At 40.0% G+C, this 19,158-nt stretch overlaps 1 protein-coding gene across 3 annotated transcripts; it reads right to left on the minus strand.

The window, feature by feature from the left end:
- Nucleotides 1-1,149: 1,149 nt before the first annotated feature.
- Nucleotides 1,150-18,306, minus strand: med23 (mediator complex subunit 23). Of its 3 annotated transcripts, none has more exons than XM_055044408.1 (31): nt 18,151-18,306; nt 17,726-17,757; nt 17,397-17,484; nt 17,182-17,306; nt 16,994-17,105; nt 16,730-16,828; nt 16,512-16,613; nt 16,043-16,112; nt 14,459-14,571; nt 14,036-14,131; nt 13,425-13,442; nt 9,663-9,869; nt 8,287-8,430; nt 8,036-8,181; nt 7,712-7,957; nt 7,486-7,628; nt 7,119-7,293; nt 6,474-6,637; nt 6,240-6,364; nt 5,949-6,154; nt 5,694-5,874; nt 5,444-5,614; nt 4,716-4,932; nt 4,529-4,638; nt 4,328-4,454; nt 3,821-3,986; nt 2,911-2,965; nt 2,600-2,814; nt 2,387-2,507; nt 2,165-2,296; nt 1,150-1,688 (listed from the first exon to the last, which is right to left on the minus strand). In XM_055044408.1, exons 1-31 carry the CDS (start codon nt 18,199-18,201, stop codon nt 1,461-1,463), a joined length of 4,185 nt encoding a protein of 1,394 aa, XP_054900383.1. In that variant the 5' UTR covers nt 18,202-18,306; the 3' UTR covers nt 1,150-1,460. The 3 variants fall into 3 exon arrangements, with proteins under 3 accessions (XP_054900383.1, XP_054900381.1, XP_054900382.1); XM_055044406.1 differs by having other exon boundaries at nt 2,911-2,983; XM_055044407.1 differs by lacking the exon at nt 13,425-13,442 and having other exon boundaries at nt 2,911-2,983.
- Between the last annotated feature and the right edge of the window lie 852 nt (nt 18,307-19,158).

Raw genomic sequence — 19,158 nt, forward strand, 5'->3', positions numbered from 1 at the left:
ATTTTCCCTGAAATTGTGGAACATTTGTAAGCAACGAGGGTTGGTGACAGAGCAGCTGAAATTAGGTATGCAGGTTATGCTCATGAATATCTTTGCCAAACCCTCTTTTTCCCGACGCCAAACAGATTTTGTGGAGGCAGTGTGATGGTGTGGGGAGGCGTCTCACTCGCTGGAAAGAAAAAAAACCCAGAGCTCATCACTGTTGGTTGCAGTCTTAATGCCAAGAGACATCGAGATAGGTTGGAGAGAACCGACTGGCCTGACTCCAGCCGTATTGAACACTTGTAGGTTCAGATTTCCAATGGAGATTAAAGAAAGGGATTCCATCCCATTGCAGGGTGCGAACAGGCGAGTGACCAGAATGAAGAGGGATGGCGTGGCAGACCATTGCTGTTGTGTACGGTTTACCCACGCAACTTTTTGAATCAGAACTTTCTCTGCCTGGACTCCCCTAAAATATGACACACGCCAGATCACCAATTTTAATTTTACTGCAATTTAAAGCGACAGAGTTTGGAATTGAAGGCCCCGATTTTCACAAAGGGTAGAGCTGGGACTCAATGGATTAATACCCTGACCTGGTCCTCCAAAGCCAAACTAAGTTGGAACAGATTTTAAACCTCTGCTGGCCATCTGCAAGGTCTTAGTAACCAAAAAGAGTTTGTGTGTCAAATCCTACTTGTTTCTTTAGCCTGCGTGTTACAGTGAAACTCTGAGCTTTGTGTAGAGTTTGTCTGAATATTTTAGCCCTGTATTCTGGCAAAAATACATAGGTGTTAAAAAAAAAAAAGTGTTTCGTCTTCATGGACCAAAAAAGAACCGTTTGCAAAGATAAACGTTGGGACTCCCCCTACTGGCATACAGCCACAACACACTCGATATATTGTGTAAGGCGGCACATCAGTTTGCTCTTGCATGCTTGACACTTTGATGACCTGTTTGAGAATGACTGTCAAAAAAAAAAGGTGTTTCTCCAGAGAGAAGAATGAGGATAGAAAGACCTGACAGGTTCAAATCTGGGCCAACAGGAGGCTAACTATTAGAGCAACAAAAAAATAAAAAATACAGGGGCCAAGGGAAAAATATTAAATGAAGCCAAGAAGATGCTATCGGAAGAATCTGGTGTAAAAGATTCTCAGCACATTTAGTATAAAAAGAATTTTTATTGCAGTTTTCAATGAAATAAAAGTACTATTCAATGTAAAAAAACAAAAAAAAAAAACTACAAAACTAAAACAGTAAGAAATAGTTTTGTGATTCTTCTAAAACACTAAATCTTTGCCTGTTCTAATCATTCACAACAATCATGCAAGTAAAAGAATCAGCTTTCCAATCTTTCTTGTTCTGAGGTCGTTAATAAAAACAGAACAGCGACTTTGAAATTCATCTTTATCTCACAGCCAAAACACCTGGCCGTCATTTCACGTTTCAGTTCACCAGCGTCATCTTCCCTCGTGTCCTTACATGGGCGTGTGTGCGTGCTGTGAGGAAGAGGAGGGAGAGGCTGCGGCGTTGGCGGAGGGGAGTGAGGAAGGAGGCGGCTGGGGAGTGCCGGCGGAGGAGGAAGAGGCGGAGGCAGACGCCGCGGCGGCGGTAGCTGATGAGGAGGTCTCAATGATGCTGCTGTGAGTGATGAAGCGCAGACGCAGCTTCATCGCAGGGCGAAGAGTCATGATGATTTTCTCCACCTGGGCAGACATGAATTTAGGTGTATTTTCAGGTTGGCTGAATCCTTCCACATCATTTTCTGCGATGCAAATTATCGCGTGATCAATTTTGTGCAGATTGAATAGCTTTGTGGAAGAAGCAGTCACACAAAGACCAATAAAAAAAACGTAATACAAGATAATAATGTATTATTATATTATGGTTCTTGTACTGTTATACAAAAGCCATTTGTCTTTTTCTTTTTTTTTTTCAAATGACAAAAAAAACCATCCTCAGTCTGAGCTCCCCTGTCACTTCAGGTGAATCTGATGGAAATACAGGAAAGCATTTTGACAGTCCAGTGGTAATTGTATTCTCAGCTGTCTGGCTAGATAAACAGCGGCGTTTCTGTTTATCACTGTCAGGTGTTTTGATTCTATGAAATCACATCGTCTCAGTCTCTTTTTGCTTCCTCCTTCATCGATGAACGACCGTCATTGTGCTGGTTTGTTCTCACCTGCTCCTTCACGCTGTCTCCGGTGTACATGTACTTGATATGATAGAGAAAATCACAGATGGGGTCCATGTAGCTCAGATGTTGGCAGTGCTGGTCGACGGCCTGCAGCATCTCATAGAAGGCCACCCCAATCTTTAACACAAACATTGACAAGGGCTTAAAAAAAAAAAAAAAATCTAAACTTTTATTGCATTTATCATCCAACATTAGGTGTGATGGTACCTCCAGCATGCATCGCGTCCGTTCTTGCTGAAAGCGCTGCAGGAACGGCCCCACGAGGTGATAAACATAAAGCAACTGCAACTCCGTCTGGACGATGGGCTTCAGCGTCTCCGACAGGAATCTACACAAAAGGAAAACAAAAAAAAAAAAGATAAAAGTTCTACATCACGCCGGACCCTTCAAAGCATCAGAACGGCAGGTGGGACGGCTAACTTGGGAATCAGAGAGAGCTGTCCGATGGACGAGTGGTGCCACACGGCGTGCGTCAACGCCAGCACGTAGCTGCAGTTCATCTCGCTGTAGCTTTGGTGGCAGGCGGTGAAGTCCAGCAAGGCGAAGGGATCCCCCGCCCACTCGGTCTCCGACGTGAGCGCTGGAGAGCTGAGCACGGAGATGATGCGGTCGTGGAGGACGATCCAGTAGGGCTCCTGTGACAGGAGGAGAGAGACTTTGAAGTCGTTTATTTATTTATTTTTTTAGGAAACGTTCAAAAGATGTCACAAAAAAAACCATCCTTTTCTTACAGGAAGGGCAGTGATCACCAGTCCAATGGCGTTCATCCAAGCTGTGATGTTCTCCCTGGGAACCAGAGGTTGACTAAAAGGTGAAAAAGATTTTAATCTCAACCACAAAAAATCAGCAGGCGACCTATCGTCACATCGCGCTGAAGCTTTTGCTGCCTCGGCTGCTTGTTTATGTGGTAAAAAGTAATTTTCAGCAATTTTCCTTCCAACTTATCGGGCCTTTTGATTTAGAAATAAGAAAATCACAATCTCTGCTTTGTGTCTCAAAAGAGAAAGAACTAAACCAGGAAGAAAGCTGTTGACTTGACACCTGATGCCTACAACTTCAACTATAAAATCATTTATCCCTCAATGAATACAACACAATAAAAAAAAGAATGTCTTACCAAGTATTTTTGGACTAGTTTATAATGCAAATATCTTAGTTTTGTCTTATTTAAAGTGCACTAACTTACAAGTAACTTTTCAGCATGATCTGGGAGATTGTCTAAGGTCAATAATACCTTCATAATGATAAAAAATGTACCAGTTCCATTGGCAAAAGTTTTGTTATAAGTGAAATAATCTGCCAAACTAGTACTTTTTCATCAATATTAAGGTATTTACTTAAACGAAGCTCCTTTATCTTTCTGAAAAATTACTTGTAAGCTAGCACACTTGAAATGAAACAAAACTAAGATATTTGTTTGAGAAATCAAACCAAAACACTTGGCAAGATTTTGTGTCTTTGCTATGAAGTCTGTCAAAATTCTGAAGCCTAGGTTTGTTTGCTCCATCGAGATCTGGAACCTCAAACAGACACATTTGGTAGATTAATAATAGTATTCATAAAAAGAGTAAACAGGAAAATGATGATGCTATAAAACATAGATATGCATGTAATTCACAATTGTTAATGCATTTGTTGCACCTCTTTAACACCACATTGAGCAAAGCATTGCCGACGTCCTTCCCCGGCACGGCCAGAGCCATGAGCTCCACGCAGGTGACGTGCAGGGCGTGCGCCGCCGGGTTGGGGAACTCGTTGAACCTCCAGTCACAGTTCGGGAAGGGGCCGGGTGACTTTCCCGCCATGGGTGGGAGCGAGAGTTAAGGCGGGCTGAGATGGGAGTGGGTGGAAAAATAACTTCAATGAAAGCAAACGTGATCTTGTTTTAAAATGAGCAGGGGTAACCCAGCAGCCACGAAAAGCCCTCAGGTGGATTTTTGTCTTGCTTACAGTTAATTCTAACAACACGTTGGGGCACAATAGTAAAAAATTACTTTTAATTGCTTTTCAAAGCCATCGAGGGAAATGTGCTATTAGGAGTAACAAGTGTATTAGCCGGGCGCCTTTAAGGGCTGTGCTTTCCTCCATTATCCTGCATCAGTCTCATCTTGTTACAGTGATGGATCTGTTCAGATTATTAAAGGATATTGTCCACAAGGCGGCCAATCAGCTTGCAGTAATAGGTGTCATCAGGGATCCAGACGTTGTCCTCCCTGGGGTTCATGCCAAACTTCAAATAGGTCTCACTCAGACACCATCCTGGGGTTCGGTTGTCCTGCAGAACAAAAGCTTCATGGTTAACGTCGCTCCTCGTACTGAACGGCAGATCTGCTCCTTCTTTCTGCCTGCCTTCAGTGAAGACATGATGGCGTGAACCAGCTTCCTCTTCAGGTTGGTCCGGTCTCTGAGATGCCGTTCGTAGTAATGAAGGGTGTTGTACAGGTACGTCACGGGCCGGTCTGCGCGCAGAAGACATTCGCAGCTTAAAAACTTTGGCGCTTATTGATAGTTTTCCCTGACCAGTGGTCTTCCTCACCATGGAACTTGTACAGTCCCCCCAGGTGATCCAGCAGCGTCTCCAGAGACTTTGAGACGGGGAGGAGCTCCAGGAAGCGGTGGATGACGATGTCGAAGACGGGCAGGAAGCGCAGGCAGACGTTGCCGAAGTAGATCGGCAGGTACTGAGGCTGCAGCTGCAGGGGAGGGCTCACTTGTTCTGCAAGACCCTCAAAGTACAGCTTCTCAGGGTATTTCTGGAAATGAAACGAAGGGTTTTCCATTTTAAAATTACTTTCTCAAACTCAACTTTGGCTGACAGTCAGGAAATAACCCCTACAAACTGTGGCAAAGTGGAAGGAGAGAGATATCTGCAGGTTTTAGTGAGTTACATTTTAGACTTTTGGAAATCTTTTTTTCAAACCCCATGAATAGAACTGCAACTAACAATCATTTTAGAAATTGATTATTCAATTGATTATTTAATTGATTAACGATTAATTGGATAAAAAATGGTGTATACAGATTGGACGAGCAGACATTAAGACCCTTCGATGGACAGCCAAAGGGTCAAACGAATGAACCCACAAACAGAGGGATGCATGTACAGACAGACATAAGGACGGACAGACTGATGGAAGGAACACATTTGGAGAATTGGTTAAGAAAAATCATTTTCCACAGTCCTTTTTCAGACCTATCTAAACATGAAAACAGTCAATATTTTGACATAAAATCTTTTAAGAAGAAGAAAAAAAAAACTGACACCTTGTGGTAGTTCATGTGCTTGTTGTGCCAGTCGCTCTGCAGCCAGTGCTCAGGAGCGTTCTCCTTCACAAAGTCGTTGACTCGGTTCCTGAAGTCGCTCGGCTTCAGCAGAAGGAGCTGGATAATGAAGTAACAGACCTGAGCCTCGTTCCCCTCATGGCTTCGCATCGCCTGAAATAAAACACCGCTAATAAAGGACACTGAACCAAAAGGAGCATTAGCAATGCCGAGTTTCTCTGGATGTTCTCACCAGACACAGGATGAGTCTGTCCAGAGTGACAATGTTGTATTTCCAGACCATGTCATTCAGGATTTCAATGCACTTGTTGAGTTGCTGTCCGCCAGCTGAAGTCGAGAACTCGTAGACAAGAAAGTCGGCGAATGTTCGGACGTGAGCCACCAGCGCACGAGCTCCGATTCGCTCCAAAACCCTGATGAAGGTTTTAAAGAAAAAAAATTAAAAATCACGTTTCCTCTCTCATAGTACGAAACAGCGTCTCCAGACCTGAATCCTATCTGGTTTATGCGATCCGTCTCCAGAAGCATCTTCCACAGCAGACACAGGAACAAGGGAGGAGAGCCCTGCATTGAGAAGTGGGTGATGATGTCATTCTCATTGGCCATCGACTTCCACTTCCTGTATTCCTCCTCCACATTCTTCTTCAGGTTGAAGCGAGACTCCTGAGGAACATTGTTCTGCTTGAAGAACGCCTGCGTCACAAACAGAGGAAACGTTCAATATAACAAAATCTGTCGTGTAGTTCATGTCGTGCCTGCAGAGGTAAATGTGTGGCACCTGCAGAGGAGCTGGGAAGCAGGACAGAGTGTGTGACGCCCAGTTGTGAGGCGTGAAACTTATGATGGTCTGGAGGATGTCTTTACACCAGGTGCCATGAATGGAGTCAGAGCCGGTGAAAAAATCTACGGAAGGTACAAAGCAGGCGACTTTTCAGCTGAGAAAGAATGGCGGAATAAATGACACTGAAACCAAAACAAAACGAATCTAAAGACAAAGTCCACTGGAAAGTACCAGTCACATGCGTGGCCCTGGCCAGCGTGAGTATCAAAGCTCGGTTCAGCTCCTCTGACTCGGCAGAGAGGACGGTCTTCGGGTCGTTGAGGAAGCGGGTGAACTGAGGTTGGACCTCTGAACTCCCCAATGCCGTGATGAGCCGCAGGGCGGTGCTCTCAACGCTGAGGAAAGAGACAAATCTCAGTTTCTGTAAAGAGTAAAACAAACTTGAGCACAATCAGGTACACACTCACTATTATGGTTACACCGCACATAGTAAGAAAATAAGACATCCTAAATCCTTCCCACATCACATCAGTTAAAGGCAGTAATGTGGAGGCTTTACGAATGTCATTACTACACAAAAACAAACAACAAAACCAGGGATTCTTAGCATTAAACCTTGGGGAATATTGTATAAAAATGTAAATTTTTAATATGCATTTTTTTAAATCTTGGAATCTAATTAACTAGAAGATATTCTTTTGTCTCTCTCACGGTTTTGATTTTTTTTTTTTTTTTTTACATGCACTTTCACAACACCGACTTCCTGCTTAATTGCTCCAGCTTTTCACTTAAGAATTTGAACCTGCAGGGCATAGAATAATTTCTTTCTTATATCAAATAATTTACATATGCATTTGTTAAGAGTACTGCGCTTACCAGAGATGCAGCTGATTCTGGTTGGTCTGGGGCACGGCAGCCAGGCTGTGTAGATGGCTGAGGAGCTGAACCCTGTAGTGCGGCTGGATGTGATGCATCCTGTAGCTGAACATCTCCAGCAGTGTGTGAAGGATTCCCCATGCGTGAGACTTAAACACATTGGGCAGCAACTGACCTGAACAGGGAAGCTTTATAATGTTTCTGCATACTGACATTTATTTAAATACCAGTGAAAAACGTTCGGAAATTTAAGCGGCATGGATACGTTTGCAAAGTTTTGCATACTGGTTCATAAAAAGTGTTTTCATTGATTCTTTAAACATTCTTAGTAAGTTCATCGTTTGTCAAAATATAAACAAACACTTACTGATAAATCCCTTGATGCCCAGTGACTCGATCTCCATATAGACCAAAAGCCTGCTGTATGTTTCCACTAGCGCCGGAGCCAGGGCGATGCTGGACTTGGCGTGAGCCAGTTTGATCACGCGTGTGGCGATGCTGTGGATCAGGCTGAAAACAAACCCGGCGGATTCATGCATTAAAGATAAACCACTTCAGTTCAAATGAACCGACCCCTTTCCTTTCTCTCCTACCTCATTTTCGCGTGCACAGTGAGAGAATCCAGCAGGTTCATGGGCAGCGGAGTGACGGATCCTGACGCCATGCAGCTGGTGCCGGGCAGGTTGATCCTCATGGACCCGTTTCCGTAGATGGTCTCCACCAGGACGCCCATCGGCAGGGAGAAGCAGTCCGAGTTGGTGCTGTAGGCGTTGCACAGCAAGGCGATCTTATAGTCGGACATTCCCAGGCTTTTGTTACGCAGTGACTGCTGGAGAAACCTAAGACGAAGACGATGAAAATGAGTAAACTACTAGCAGCATTTACACTTTGGGACCAGATAAGTTAACTATACGCACTCATGGTGGAGTTTCAGGGAGTGTGGTATGAGAATCTGCAGTTTGGAGTTGTCGTTTTGAGCTTTGCGGTTCAGGTGGATCCAGATGCAGGTCATGGCAAAGGAGTGAGTTGACTGCGGTTTGCTGATGTCAGGAACTGGGATACACTGGAAATGTGAAAAAAGAAAAAAAAATGCTACATTTAGTTATTACAATCAAAGATTTAAAGTAAAATGCACAGCAAAAAAGCCAAACTGTTCACTTTAGTTTACCTCTTTTTCTGGGTAAAGCAGGTCAAAGAGCTTCATGACTGGCAAGAAGTCAGCTAAAGCATTTTTCTGAATGCTGCCTGATATGAACTGCAGCAGGACCCACATCAGGTGATCCCTGCCTTTAATAAGGCCTCTGCCTGCAAGCTAAGAAGACAGAAAGGTTGAGAAAATAAAGGATGTGATTTTTCACCCAATTCATGTCATTTAGCCTTTTAATTAATTAAAAACAGAGCTGGTTGTGCATCAACTAAGCCTGTCACTATAAGCAATAAATCAATTAATCACATAAATTAAAAATAGTGAGTCATTAAAGAGATGCTCTCATTTAATATAGTTGAAAAGCCTTCATTTTTGAAAAATTCTGCAAACCTCTGACACCCAGTATGAAGTAGTTTGCATTATCTACCACTTTTGTTTGTTTTTCCCCATCTAAGTCAAATGATTATTATTTTTGAAATGCAATTTTGTTTACAGAGACTTCATAATGCATTTGAATTATTGCTGCTTTACATTTTTTGATAATTTCAGATATCTAAAACATCTTTCGTTTCCACTGTTAAATATCCCTTAGAAAAGCAAGATTTGTTTTTTATCTTTGGGTGTGCGCACTGTGATAAATATGCCATTATTATTAGTTGAAGACTATCTCAAAATGCCATGATTCCATCATTTCTGGGAGAAATTATTATCTAACAAAATTTGTTTTTGTGACGGACATCGAATGCAAGGTAATCTTTCAATAATTTCTATTATAGTATTCCTGACTACTTTACCATTCAAAATCATGTCTTTTAATTATTTATTGCTTTCTTTTAGCAACATATTGATTTGGGAGCAAAATTTCACAAATCAAAATATGGAATAAAATACAAAGATACAAACATAAAACAATAAAAATGTAGCATTATTTTGTATGGACTTAGATGGCTCCGACAACAGCCATTAAACTTAACAGTTTTATACAGAAGACAAAAAAAATCCTAAACACTGGAGAGAGTCTGGCTCAACGACATCTAACCTTGGATAGGTTCATTTGGTCAGAGTTCATAAGACTTTAGAATAAAGACAAAACATAAACAGATTATATCATGTAGAATAAAAGTTTGTTTCGCAAATCTTTGGCTTGTCAGACTGAATCATCCAGCACTAAACAGAGATTGTTATCTTGAATAAATGTTTCATTTGGCATTGAAACCAGACAGTATAGAAACCCTAGGTTCAAATTAATAACGCTGATCCAAGAGACTCAAAGACACAAAAAAACATAAAATTGCCCTTTTTCCTGCTTTTCCTGACTCTCCTATTCAACTGTGGCAGAACAATGTCTTTAAAATCTGAGAGCAAGACGCACCAACCCTGCTCATGGAAACTCTTACCTTCTGATGCAAGGAGAGCACCATGTGAGGGAAGCTCGCGAACTGAAACAACACAAAGAAGATGAGCTGCGAGGAGAGGTGTTGCCACAGCAACTGGCTCGTTCCTCCGATGTCAGCGTCGAAATGCTCCTCCGTCTCCGACCGTTCCATGGCGTACACCACCAGGTCCACCAGCTGCTCCTCCAGCACCGGGCACCGCTGCTTTTGCTGCAGGATGAGGAGCGGAGCGTTAGAAGGCCGGAGAACAAAGTAAGGACGACGACAAGAGGGTTGACACAGAAAGACAAAAATATTATTACATCTACGCTAAAGTTTCACATGCCACAGCCATTATTGAACACACAGACTTGGAAAATATATATCAGTCTCTCTCATGCAGGTCGGCATCTTGTCGAGGTTCAACTGCAGCTCTATTCTGGCGTACAGCTTCTCCTCGTCCTTTCACTTCACTGAGATTTAAACGTTAAGAGTCGGAGCACAGACCCAAAAACAAAAACTTCAGACTGCGTTTCGTGGATGAAAAAACAAAACAAAAACCACAGCATGATTTTTGGATACACTGAATAATTTCATTTCACCGAGTTAAATCCCTAGTGGTAAAACAATAATCTTGGTGCAAGTAAAACTAAAATTCACTTGAACGACAACATAGTTTTACTTTTCTAACAGTGTAATATCATATTTGGTAGTTCTGGTTAGAATTAGAATTGAAATACATCAGTATAACATTTGCTAGGGTAGAGAGACATTTCTTTTTTCCTTTTTTTAAAAAAAACAGGTGTAGAAAAGTGGGGAAAACAAAATAAACAAAAACAGGGAAGAAGGAGGATTACCAAGAGAACAGGATATTGTAGGTGAGGGGGAGTGGCAGGCAGGAGTAGAGATGAATAAAGGGATATTAAACCCCCAAACTGTGATTGATTCTATGCAGAATTTTTGCAAATCATATTTTAAGTCTTTATTTAGTGAACATATTCAAGGCTGCACACTCAAGACAAAGACTGTGTTCTGCTCATTTTAAAATGTTGAATATTTCCCTAAACCTGAAAAAGTTTTCAAATTTCATTTTTAGGTATGAATTTTTCTTTTTTTTAACAGAGCGTTTAAAAAAAATTAAAGACCTTGATGCAGATCCTTACTGTCCACATCAGGTTGCTAATTGAGTCCCATTTTAAAAAGCCCGTACAAGAGTTTCTATTTAGACTCACAATCTCTGCTGCTGGCATTTGTGTGTGTGTCTCTCACAAAAATGCAACACAAACAAAAGAGAGACTGTAATGGCTGCTGCAACTCTGTCAGCACCAGGTGTCTTGCTGTCCTTTGTTGACCTCATTTTGAGTTTTCTGGTTTTATTTCTCTGTGTAAAGCTTATGGCTTTATTACAGTACATCAATGGTGCAATATAGGTGTGGTCAAAAATCAATAAAACTGTACCATTGATCTACTCCACAAATCTATTTAGTTTCACTAGCTTTGTGAAGAAATGGAGCACATAATATTATTTATAAGACATTTGAATTCACGTCCTGTTGTCAGAGCGAAGCGGGTAAAGACCTCTTTCGCTAGGAAGTCGTATGAAACCTCTGGGGATAGAAGTTCTTTAGTAACTCAGACACAGATTGGGTTGAACAACACAGCACGACACGGCACAACAACCAGTCAAAAAAAATAAATAAATAAAAAAGGTGCAACACATTCCTGCATGCAGAACTGCAAGGTTTGGAGAGGCAGTCAGAGGGGGAAGAGGGGAAATTTGGAGGAAGAAGAGGAGGATGTCCTTTACTTTCTCACTCAATTGTATTCATTTCTTTTGCTTTTTTTTTTTTTAATCCAGCTACTGGTACAACCACATTTCCATGCTCACACAGGGGAACAGAAAGCAACAAAGGGACAGAGAAAAAGAGGTGTAGCTTCTGTGAAATTTCTGAAAATAACCTATATGATTAATCTACATCACTCCAAAAAAAACAAAATCAACCCAATCACTAGAGAACTAGAAATCACTAAACGCTTGAACAAAAAGTCCTTCAATTTAGCAGATTTATTCTCACTCATAATTCAGTCCACTGCTTTGAATTATAGTTCACAGACAATTGTGTATAAAAAAACTAATTGAGTTCGCCCAAGTTAAGATTCCCTGTTCCACATACATCAAGACTTCAAGCCTCCCTCACATCCGACTTTTATCTTGGATCTTACAGCTCAATAAAAGGCATCCAACAACCTGCGCCCTTCGTTTACAGCACATTATTTAATTGTTGTACCATAGGTAAGTGCTCTGTCGACCAGCCAATCACAGCTGGTTTTTCATATGAAGCTTTCCTTTGGCTTCTGCATCCATTTCACTATCCCGTGGCTTTTTAATCAGGCAGCGGTTAAGGTATTTCGCCATTTCTCCATGACTCTTTGACATCCGTTTTTGGAGACTTCTTTTAGAATCTTACGGTCCGCTTTCAGGATGAAAGCCCTTCACCCATAGAGTACTTTCCATACAGTGGAATTGCTGATTTCAAGTTCTGAGAATCCATTCCTTTTTATGCATTTGTAACAGAGAACCAACTTCCTGCTCCTCCTGCCAACCTGATGTTTTAAAACCAGCTCTACTTCCTCTCTGACTGCTTACTTAATCAGGTGCCTGACGGTCACAAACTATAAATAGTAGTCCCTGTTCCCACAAGGTTGCAGTAAGCTATTATGTGTCGACAAGTAAATACATGGGAAAGAAGATATGTCTTCAGTAATGCGAGTTAGAGGTTTTAGACACAGTTTTGCCCAGGTTGGCGTGACAAAAAGCACCTTGCTGACAACAGGCAAGCACCAGACTACATCCACACATGCAGCGCAGCAGCACCTGAAATGTCAACAGCAGGGTTTCAACTTGAAAAGGTTGCTAAAAGTTGACTTTTTAAGCCAACTTCATGTCAGGCTTGTTAGCTGGAAAATTCAAAAATAAAATAAAAAAGAGTCTGACTCAGAATAACCCGGAAGTTTTTAGCAGCGTTTCTACTGAAAGACCGTCAGTGATAGCCACAGAGGTGATTCAAGTTTTAAAGTGCAGGACAATAGTCCAAAAGAAATTTGTTAATCAACAAGTAAATCTAATAAAGACAATGTATTAAAAGAGTGCAGGCTCAATAGAGCAGAGTTACTGCTTCTAAATTGCACAATGCACCTTTAATAAAAACAAAATTTAGCCTTTAAAATGTAAAAATAGGCAAAAAAATTAACACTAGATGTCAAAAACTGGCATGGGCTTTTTCTAAAAGACTTTCAGCTGTAATTATGGTAAGTCATAGTTCTGAAAAACTAATAAATTGGAGAGTTGAATACCTTTGCCCACCAAAAAAAAAAAAAAAAATCATGCACCTTTGGCATTTTATCATTTTTGCCCTATTTCCCCGAGCCCTGAAAATAAACTGAAGTTTTGGGTTGTACCATAAAAAAAGAAAATATTTTAGGGAATGTATATAATTTGGCAAGACACTTCATCATTCATGTCCTAAGTCACTGCTAAGTCAAATCATCCACCTGCTTCTTTCTGTGAACACAAGTCATTCAGCATTAATTTCAAAACAGATATATCCATATGAACCCCTTCTGCATCCATTTCAAGCACTGTTGCAATTCCGATTTGCTCCATTCGACGTTCTGTCTTTGTCCACTTTGGGTTTTTCAAACAAAATCTTTTACAAACAAAATCTAAGTGAGCGGAGAGCTGGTTAGTTGGCAGGTCGTGTAACCAGAAGAGGAACAACGACATACCTGGGCAATGTTCAGAGTCTAGAGAGCGCATGGCAGAGAGACGGACAAACACCAGAGACAACCAGAGGACAAAAGAGAGAAACAGGAAAGAAAAAGTAAACAAAGAGGACGGGAAAAGGGGGGAGAGACGGAGAGAAAGTGGTGACTAAGGACCTACAAGTAGGATGTTCCCTGTTTGTTCAGCACAGTTCAGCATCAACTCACTCATCTATAGTATACAAAAAACAGGCTCTGGTTCACTGAATGTCAACAGAGACCCATGTGTGGCTTTAATTACGGTTTGGTGCCATTACGACACTCTGAGTCCTGAACTCGAGTGATTTGGGCTGAGCTGAAACTGGATGAACCCAACAGGGAATACTGACATAAGTGCATTATGGGACAAGCTCACAGCATTGCATTACATGGATCTGTACAGCTGTATGGAAAGGATGACAAAAGAAGAATGGCAGGAGGGTCAGTGATAAAGGACTGAGAGGGATTAAGAAAAATGAAGGGGAAAATGTTGTAAAAAGTCCAAACCAATGAATAAGTAGAAATAAATGGGCAAATATATTAAAACAAAATGGCATGGTGTTTAGGCTAAGAAAAGCACAGAGAGATTATTTTACCTGTTTGTTGAGTCCTAACATGTTGCACACCATCTCCCTGGAATACGGCTGCTCGAGCACATAGCGGAGCAAGCCGGTCTGAGGCTCAAATAGGTCCTACAAAATGTAAAATGCATGCATCATACTTCAGAACAAGCAAATAAGCATGAACTGTGTATCGAAATAGACAGCATTAATGCCACTTTTGAACGTAATTTACTGCATTGTCACATCAGAGAAAGAGGTGGTTGAATAAAAATGCCACATTATGCATTTTTTTTCTTTTACTTTCAGATTATATAGTCATGTCATTTTATGTTGCTTAAAATACCAGTAATTTACATTTGAGGATTGTGGCTGTAAGGTGACAAAATATGAAAAACATTCCAGGGGGTTGTGAATACTTTTGCAGTTCAAAGTGTTGGATGTGTACAGGTATGTTACTTTGTCATAAGGCAGCATGCCCCTCAGAGGGAAGCGAAGTGTTGTTGGGTCTAATTTCCAGGAGTTGCAGATGGCTCCGCTGTTGTTCACCACAGGCAACAGACTACACCGTCCTGCAGACACACGGATTAGATAAGACCGATTCAAAAAACCGAACGAAAATCAATTCGAGGAAAAACACGTAGAGCTGTGTCCTTTCAATCACATGGAGATTTTTCTGATCTTCTCTGATTGGAAGATTTTGTAAGAGGTGCAAATACAAAGAATCGATAGGAAAAGATGTAGTGTATAAAGAAACAGATCATAGGCTGACGAAAATATCAAGATTTCTGCAGTTTTCACAAGCAAATTAAAGACTTTTTAAGACAACTTGCAATCAAATTTAATACCTATATCACTACAAAGGTGATAATGGCGAAGACAAATGTCGTCCAAGCAACAAGTAATAAATTTACACTTTAGCTAGCGGTAGCCACAACCGCTTGACGTCACAGAAGTGACTCAAACAATTGCGTGACAAAAAAATACAAGACTAAATAGTGTTCGCATGACAAAATTAAAGGCCTGTGTTTGACATATGGAAGGCCTATTTAATTTTTTTATGAATTTCAGGCTTTGTAAGATGTTAATTTTAAATACACCTGTTCAAAGATGAAAGGACACCTTGCTAATACTCTGATCAAAATATTGAAGTTTTCCCACTGCTCTGAATCTGGTTACAGCCAGGCTCCATCGCAAAGATAAAACAAGTCAGCATGGCACCTTCTTTCCTGATATTGAGCTTTATGCTGAAACCATTATGAAACAAACTTTACTTATCTGATGTATAGCTTTATCTTAAGAGTTTACAAGTTGCTGATTGTCCACCTCATTCTCAAACAAGCAGCACATGCTGTTTCTGAGCAAACAGCGAGAGCAAATAGATTATTTTGTGGTAAAATTTGAACAGGTGCTAAAAGCATCTTGATTTATATGCTGGCAACAAAGTAGCAGTGAACAATGTCAAAGAAGAACGTGTTTATACATCTGGGTGAACATGAATCCTTATTTTATTTTTGTTACAATATTTTAAAACATTTTGTACTTTATGGGTAGATATCTTCACAATGTTAGTAAACAGAGGGTTTTTTTTCTTTTGTCATAACCTAACATTTACACTGTCAGGTATGATGGCAAAGCATGAAATAGTCTGTGTACACTTTGGATGAGAAACCATGCCAACAAGATAATAAGGAATAAACAGTTCAGGAACAAAGGCAGGTTATTAACTGCCAGAGTCGTAAAGTTTCTGAAGCGCTCATATTATACCCTAGCATACTCTTTTTGAATAAACCAAAATAACTAAGTGACCTCCTGTTGACGCTCATTATTTATCAGCGTCACATAATCATAGTTGACTCTCAGTGAGTTATATAAAATAAAAATATGCAATATCTGGACAAAAACAAAATCAATATGAAGGTCATTAAAAAGTAAGAACGGCTGAGCTCATGTTGTACTAACAAACTAAAATGAAATGTTTTTAAGAATGAAGAAAAAAAAAAACTGAAATCTTGTATATTTTAGACATATTTAGTGCCTTACCACATATAGAGTTGATTCTGGCCGTGGGTCTGAAACTGTCCACAAAGTCTGATATCAGGCTGCCCAAAAGCTACAGATGAGAAAAAGACATATGAACAGATTATTACAAGGAAAAAATTAAAACAAAGTACCAGTTTTACAACACAGCTCCACAAATTAATTGTCACAATATGAGTGCCTGAAATATTAATTACAAAGGACTGCTTGGAAAGCACCAACTGCTGGTTAATATATTCCAAGTCTCATCAGTTCCTAATATTTAGCCTATTGCATTAATGATGATGCAGACACTTAACATAAATGACAGTGCCAAAGATGCTGAAGGTCATCAAAAGTGTTTGAGTAACAGATGAGAAAAGGTGGCGAGATGAATTTGGATTAGTTGCAATCAATATAGTCATAATTACCGATAAAGTTGCCATCAATTTATTTAACATCCTGCAGCCCTATGTATTAGAAACACTTTTACCCAATGTGAAAGGTGTCCTTCTGGGTAGAGTTTTCTGATTTCTGTGACAGCAAAGTAGGCAGGCAGCAGACAGGCGTTTCTGTCCAGGATGTATTCTACTACCTGCAATGGAAGCAGATAAAAAAAAACTAAAAATGTGACACAGATGTACAAAACGACAAAAAAAAGAAAAAAAAAACCTGAAAAATGCAAAAATGTGTAATAATGTGTCTGAGTACCTCTCTTGCTGCCAGCAGTTGCTGTACAATAGCTGAGCTGACAGTAATGGGGATAGTCTGGATTTTATCCAGAACAGCTTTCAGCAGATCACGAACACCCTGGATTAAATTTCAAAACAATTTTTAAACCGTCTAAGTTTAAATAAACATTACTCTACAAGCCTTAAAATGGAGAACAAATCAACTTAGAGCTTTGACAACAAACATGTAACACTAACGCATATAGCATCAGTTCCTTATCATGCATTGTTTTGTGTCAGAGACCTTGTAATCCACTCCTCCGATGATCTTGCGAATAAGTTTGAAAGTTAAGGCCCACAGTCGAGTCCTTTCCCACTCCAAGCTCTCAGAGCTAATCAGGGCAACACACACCATCCTAAACATACATTTCAGATTAATTAGATGTTTATGAATTGTGGTAATCAGGCTTTAAGAAGTGAGTAGGTCTTGACCTAGGCATTAACAAACTGGTCTCTACAGCCATCGCCAGACAGTCGTACAGGAATGAGATCCTCTTGGGACTGTGCTGACTGTGGATGAAGCGCACTATCCACTGCACACACTGCTCATGAGAGTCCTGAAGAAACACAGAGGCAGGTGACAGAATGAAGTTAATGTAGGTTATCTTTTAGTGCTGGTATGTGTTTGAATTTGCACATGTAGAAACCTGTTGCAGGGTTCCCCAGTACTGCCTGAAGGCCCCGAGACAGCTTATCAGTTTAGTCCTCTCATTCTCAGGAGTGTCCATGAACATCCTATAAAAAAAATATAAAAAAAAAAGAAGAGGTCAGGACTTTTTGAATCCACCCTTTTGTAGTTTATCACTTGTAGCTGGTCTTTCCAGATGTAAAACACTTCAATTCCAAACTTCAATTTTCAAGATTTTTTTTTCCACAAATCCACCAAAATTTTCTGATTGCAATGTGTAGGATCTGAAAAACAGTAATAAATAAATAATTTAGCAATGTACTGCAAGTGTAAAGATTAAAGTGTTACCCTGCAAATGCCTCTTCTATCATCTCCGTTTTCTGTGGAATACAGAAACACAAATAAACAACAGAGACAAATTATAGAAATAAAGGTAAAATAACAACTCAGACAGTTTGGTTTTAACTTTAACATTGTCTTCAAAAACCCTATTTTGAAGACAATTCTGACATGCATAAAAATAAACATAATGCTTGGCATAGTCCGAAACAAATCTATCCTGTAGCTTGTGGGGTGAAAAAGAGACACAAATATCTCTATAGACAGCATTATCTGTAATCATGCATCAAATACTAACCATCTGAACTGCATTTATGTTTACATGATCAAATCTAAAGTGAGATTACTGTGTGCATTTCAATTAAAAAGCTGACAAGTCAAATGCTAACTAGTCTTAGCTCGCTAATACATGAACTTATAAACATGTGTGTTACCACAACATCTTCAAAGATGCTCTGAAGCTGCGTTTCCATCGAAAGCGCCATGTTTGCCTCTTTAAATGTTAATTATTTTTCATCCAAACATCACAAAAACCGAGCTGGTCGCTCCATCAAGGGAGCGCACAAATATCAACAAGCTAAGTGCTAACAGCGGTGCTGCGCTTAAAACAATCCCGACGCTTTTAAGGCACAAGACAAAACGTTCCGCTACCTTTTAGGAACGTCAGACTTCTAAATATGCGCTCAATACACACATACGGAGTTTAGTACATTATTTACTAAAAATATATATATATCATATGAAAAGCAATACTCTATGCTTTACTTTTATATTTAATGTTCTTTGTTTTGTTTTTGCCGAATAGAGGGGCTGCAATTACAATATTGACCACAAGTGTTACACCAGAGGCCATTGACTCATTTTCTGCTATGCTCTTAATTGTCTTGTTTCATAGCAATTTAAATTTAATTTGTAGCTCAAGTTGTTTGAACTCTGAAGTTTTTGTCTGCACTCATCAGTTCTGTGTCATGCTTGAAGCTGCTCAAATACAGGCCCGAGAAAAATGAGAAGAAAGTTTTTGGGTTTATTTTATTTATTTTTTTATTCAAAGAGTCTTGGCTACTGTGCCTTCACCCACAACGGTCCGATTTCCATTGAAGATTGAAGGTGAACAGAAAACATGTGCCTTAACTAAAATCTTATCAATTTCTGCACAGACAATTTCTGGGGACAAATCTATGATTTGAACATTTGAAATTTGATTTGAAAATTTGTCGGCCAAATGTCATTTAGCCGTCAATAAATTCGAATAACAAAATGTGAAACCCAGACACTTATAATTCATAAGAGTTTCGAATTATAATTTAGAAAGATTTATAGTGCACACAATGACACATTCGAAGTGTTTTCAACTGGTCATTTTTGGTGATTATTTGCGTCACTCCGTGTCTGGTCACCCGAGGATCTGTTGACCTTCGACGGAAGAATAATCTTTGGTGAAT

Source organism: Poeciliopsis prolifica, unplaced genomic scaffold, assembly GCF_027474105.1.
Source record: "Poeciliopsis prolifica strain line A6 unplaced genomic scaffold, Auburn_PproV2 SCAFFOLD020, whole genome shotgun sequence".
NCBI classification, from domain to species: Eukaryota; Metazoa; Chordata; class Actinopteri; order Cyprinodontiformes; family Poeciliidae; genus Poeciliopsis; species Poeciliopsis prolifica.